Here is a 2,668-nt window from a genome sequence, read left to right on the forward strand (position 1 = left end):
AACTTGATTTAAACGATTGTTAATCTGAACTTGTTTTTGTCGTAAATACTCGGGAAATCATTAGTATTTTTGATTTACTAACCCTAAATAACGTTTCGCGTTGATATTTAAATAATATTTTGTCCTTAACTAAACAACATTTCGCATTGGCATTTAAATAATATTTGTCCTTAAAGTGTATCACTCAACTTTAGCTGATATTCACTTATCCAATTGTTTTTTTTACAGACTGTCATTGATTGTCCTGATTTTGAACCTTTGAACCTTGAATAATTATCTTGATTTTGAAAAAAAACTGAGTTAACCTTGCTTTTCCCACCTACTTACAAACAAATACATCTAACCTTACTGGCAGAACTGTGTCACTACCTTTTCTAGCTATGTTCAGGCCTTTCGGAGTGTGTCAGTGACCTCTCAGACTGTGTCGAAAACAACACTAACTCTCGAAAACACTAAACTAACAGAACTGTGTCACTTCCTGTTCGATTAGAAATGGAACCTGTCTCTAGTGTGTGCTCAAACCTCAGAGACTGTGTGAAAACAAACACCAACAAAAATACTAAACCAGACGACTGTGTGCCACCTGCCGTTCTGGATCTAAGCTTGTCATCTGTGTTTTTAACCTTTCGACCAAGCACAAAAAAAAAATAATGGGAGAGCAAGGCAGACCTAATCCTTAAATTTTGAAAAATTTAAGTTAACTATTTTCGAGAAAGTAAAGGCAACAAAACCAGTGGAAAATAACTCACCCGACCAAAATCCAAACTCATCCTTGCCGCCCCTAGGAAAGCTCATGATCTACTCTCAAAAGGGGCGGCGGCACGACCAAGGAAAGACTACCCTTCTAGTCCAGAAGATGGCCGGCCGAAGCCATCCAACCGACCCGGCCTGGAAGGGAGAACACGTTTTCTTTATGCGGGAACCTAGAGCCTAGTATGTCACAGACGAAAACATATTTTGAAAGAAATAGAAGATAAGAACTGGGATTGCAAGGCGGTGCCCGGCTTAGGACACCATGGATGTTAATTGTGGTGTTTGCAAGCAAAAATTTGATAGAAGGTCGAACTCTCAAGACTGCAATAGGTGTTATAAACCAGTCCACCGTGCCAAGTGTGCGAAATTATATACGAAACCGGATACACCAAACTATAAAGAACTTATATGCACGAACTGTAAACCTGAAGAGGTTATGTTGCCACTCGAAGATGGATCAGCTGCTTCCACAAAATCTGACATTAAGTTACTGCTTGATGAAATCAAAGGAATAAAGGCAATAGTAGAGCAACGCATTGAACCATTAGAAAGAAGAATGGATGACATGGATGATGAATTACTAGAACTCAAAGACATAAGTAACAAGGCTATATCTACTGCAAACTTTAACTCTGAGTATAGTAGACGTAATAATCTGGAAATCCATGGAATTCCCTTCCAAGCAGGTGAAGATGTAATTGACTTAGTTATTAAAGTAGCAAGTGAGATTGAAGTAGAACTAAATCCTGATCAGATTGATGTAGCACATAGGTTACCAACTAAATCGAAGGCCAAACCCCCTCCTATTATATGCAAGTTTGTGAACAGGTGGAAGAAAGAAGCCATCATGAAAGCCAGAATCAATAAAGTCATCACTGCAAAGAACTTAGGCTTTGAATCTTCAGATTTGAGGGTGTTTATCAATGAAAATCTCACACCTGAAAAACGAATACTAGCAATGGAAACTAGGAGGTTCTTTAACAACAAAGGATGCACGGTATGGACCAGCAATGGTAACATAATAGTTGCTAAAAAACTATCTAAAGAAGAAAGAAGTAAATTAAGCCCAAATGATCCACATGCTAAAAAATACTACATAGAATCTACTGAGGAATTTGAAACTGTTGCTGAGCAATTGGGACTTGACGACACAGGCAGTAAAGAAGATAATTATTAATGGATATACAAGAAACTTGCATATCATCTCTAAATCTTAGCAAAACAACGAAAAACAACAATGAAATAAAGTGTGCATACATAAACACAAGAAGCATTAACCCGGAAGGGAAGTTAGATGATATCAAGAAAATTGTTGATGACTGTGGAGGAGTCCAAATTATATGCTTTGTTGAAACCTGGCTTAAACAGGAAGACCTAAAGTTCTATAAAATAGTTGAATTTAATGATTTTCATCATGTTCGAAGCAAAAGAGGTGGAGGGATATCAATATATTTAAAGAATGAAATAGAATGTTTGAAATTTGAGGTATTTGGGGACTTTATCCAAATAATAAAAATGAAATTAAAAATTGTCAATCGAGTGATGAACCTGGTAGTGTGTTATAACCCCAACATCAATGAACTGGATAATTGCATGGAGATGCTCACCCCCTTGCTTAAATCAATAAAGAGCGAGCCAGCCTTCATTGTTGGAGACTTCAATATTGACATAAATAAAAGCTCGGAAAAAAAAAGAAGACTATTTAAATAAACTAGCATTACTAGGCTTCAAAGTGTGTAACAAAAATATAACAAGGAGAGAGTCAAGCACAACCATAGACCACATTCTAACCAATATAGAAAGAGGAAGGATAAACATTACAAATATAGAAGTGAACAATGACATCTCAGACCATAACATGCTCACTTGGACTATAAGCACTGGAAGTAGCATAGAGAAGAGGGAAGCAATTAGT

The 2,668-nt window shown here is 36.8% G+C and overlaps 1 protein-coding gene across 1 annotated transcript; it reads left to right on the plus strand.

Moving 5' to 3' along the window:
* The first annotated feature begins 1,015 nt into the window (after nt 1-1,015).
* LOC127750851 (uncharacterized) lies at nt 1,016-1,931 on the plus strand. Its single transcript, XM_052273447.1, has one exon. The coding sequence runs from the start codon at nt 1,016-1,018 to the stop codon at nt 1,928-1,930; it is 915 nt and encodes a 304-aa protein (XP_052129407.1). The 3' UTR covers nt 1,931.
* The last annotated feature ends 737 nt before the right edge of the window (nt 1,932-2,668 follow it).

The sequence above is a fragment of the Frankliniella occidentalis genome, unplaced genomic scaffold (assembly GCF_000697945.3).
Source record: "Frankliniella occidentalis isolate FOCC.00 unplaced genomic scaffold, Focc_3.1 Scaffold272, whole genome shotgun sequence".
NCBI classification, from domain to species: domain Eukaryota; kingdom Metazoa; phylum Arthropoda; class Insecta; order Thysanoptera; family Thripidae; genus Frankliniella; species Frankliniella occidentalis.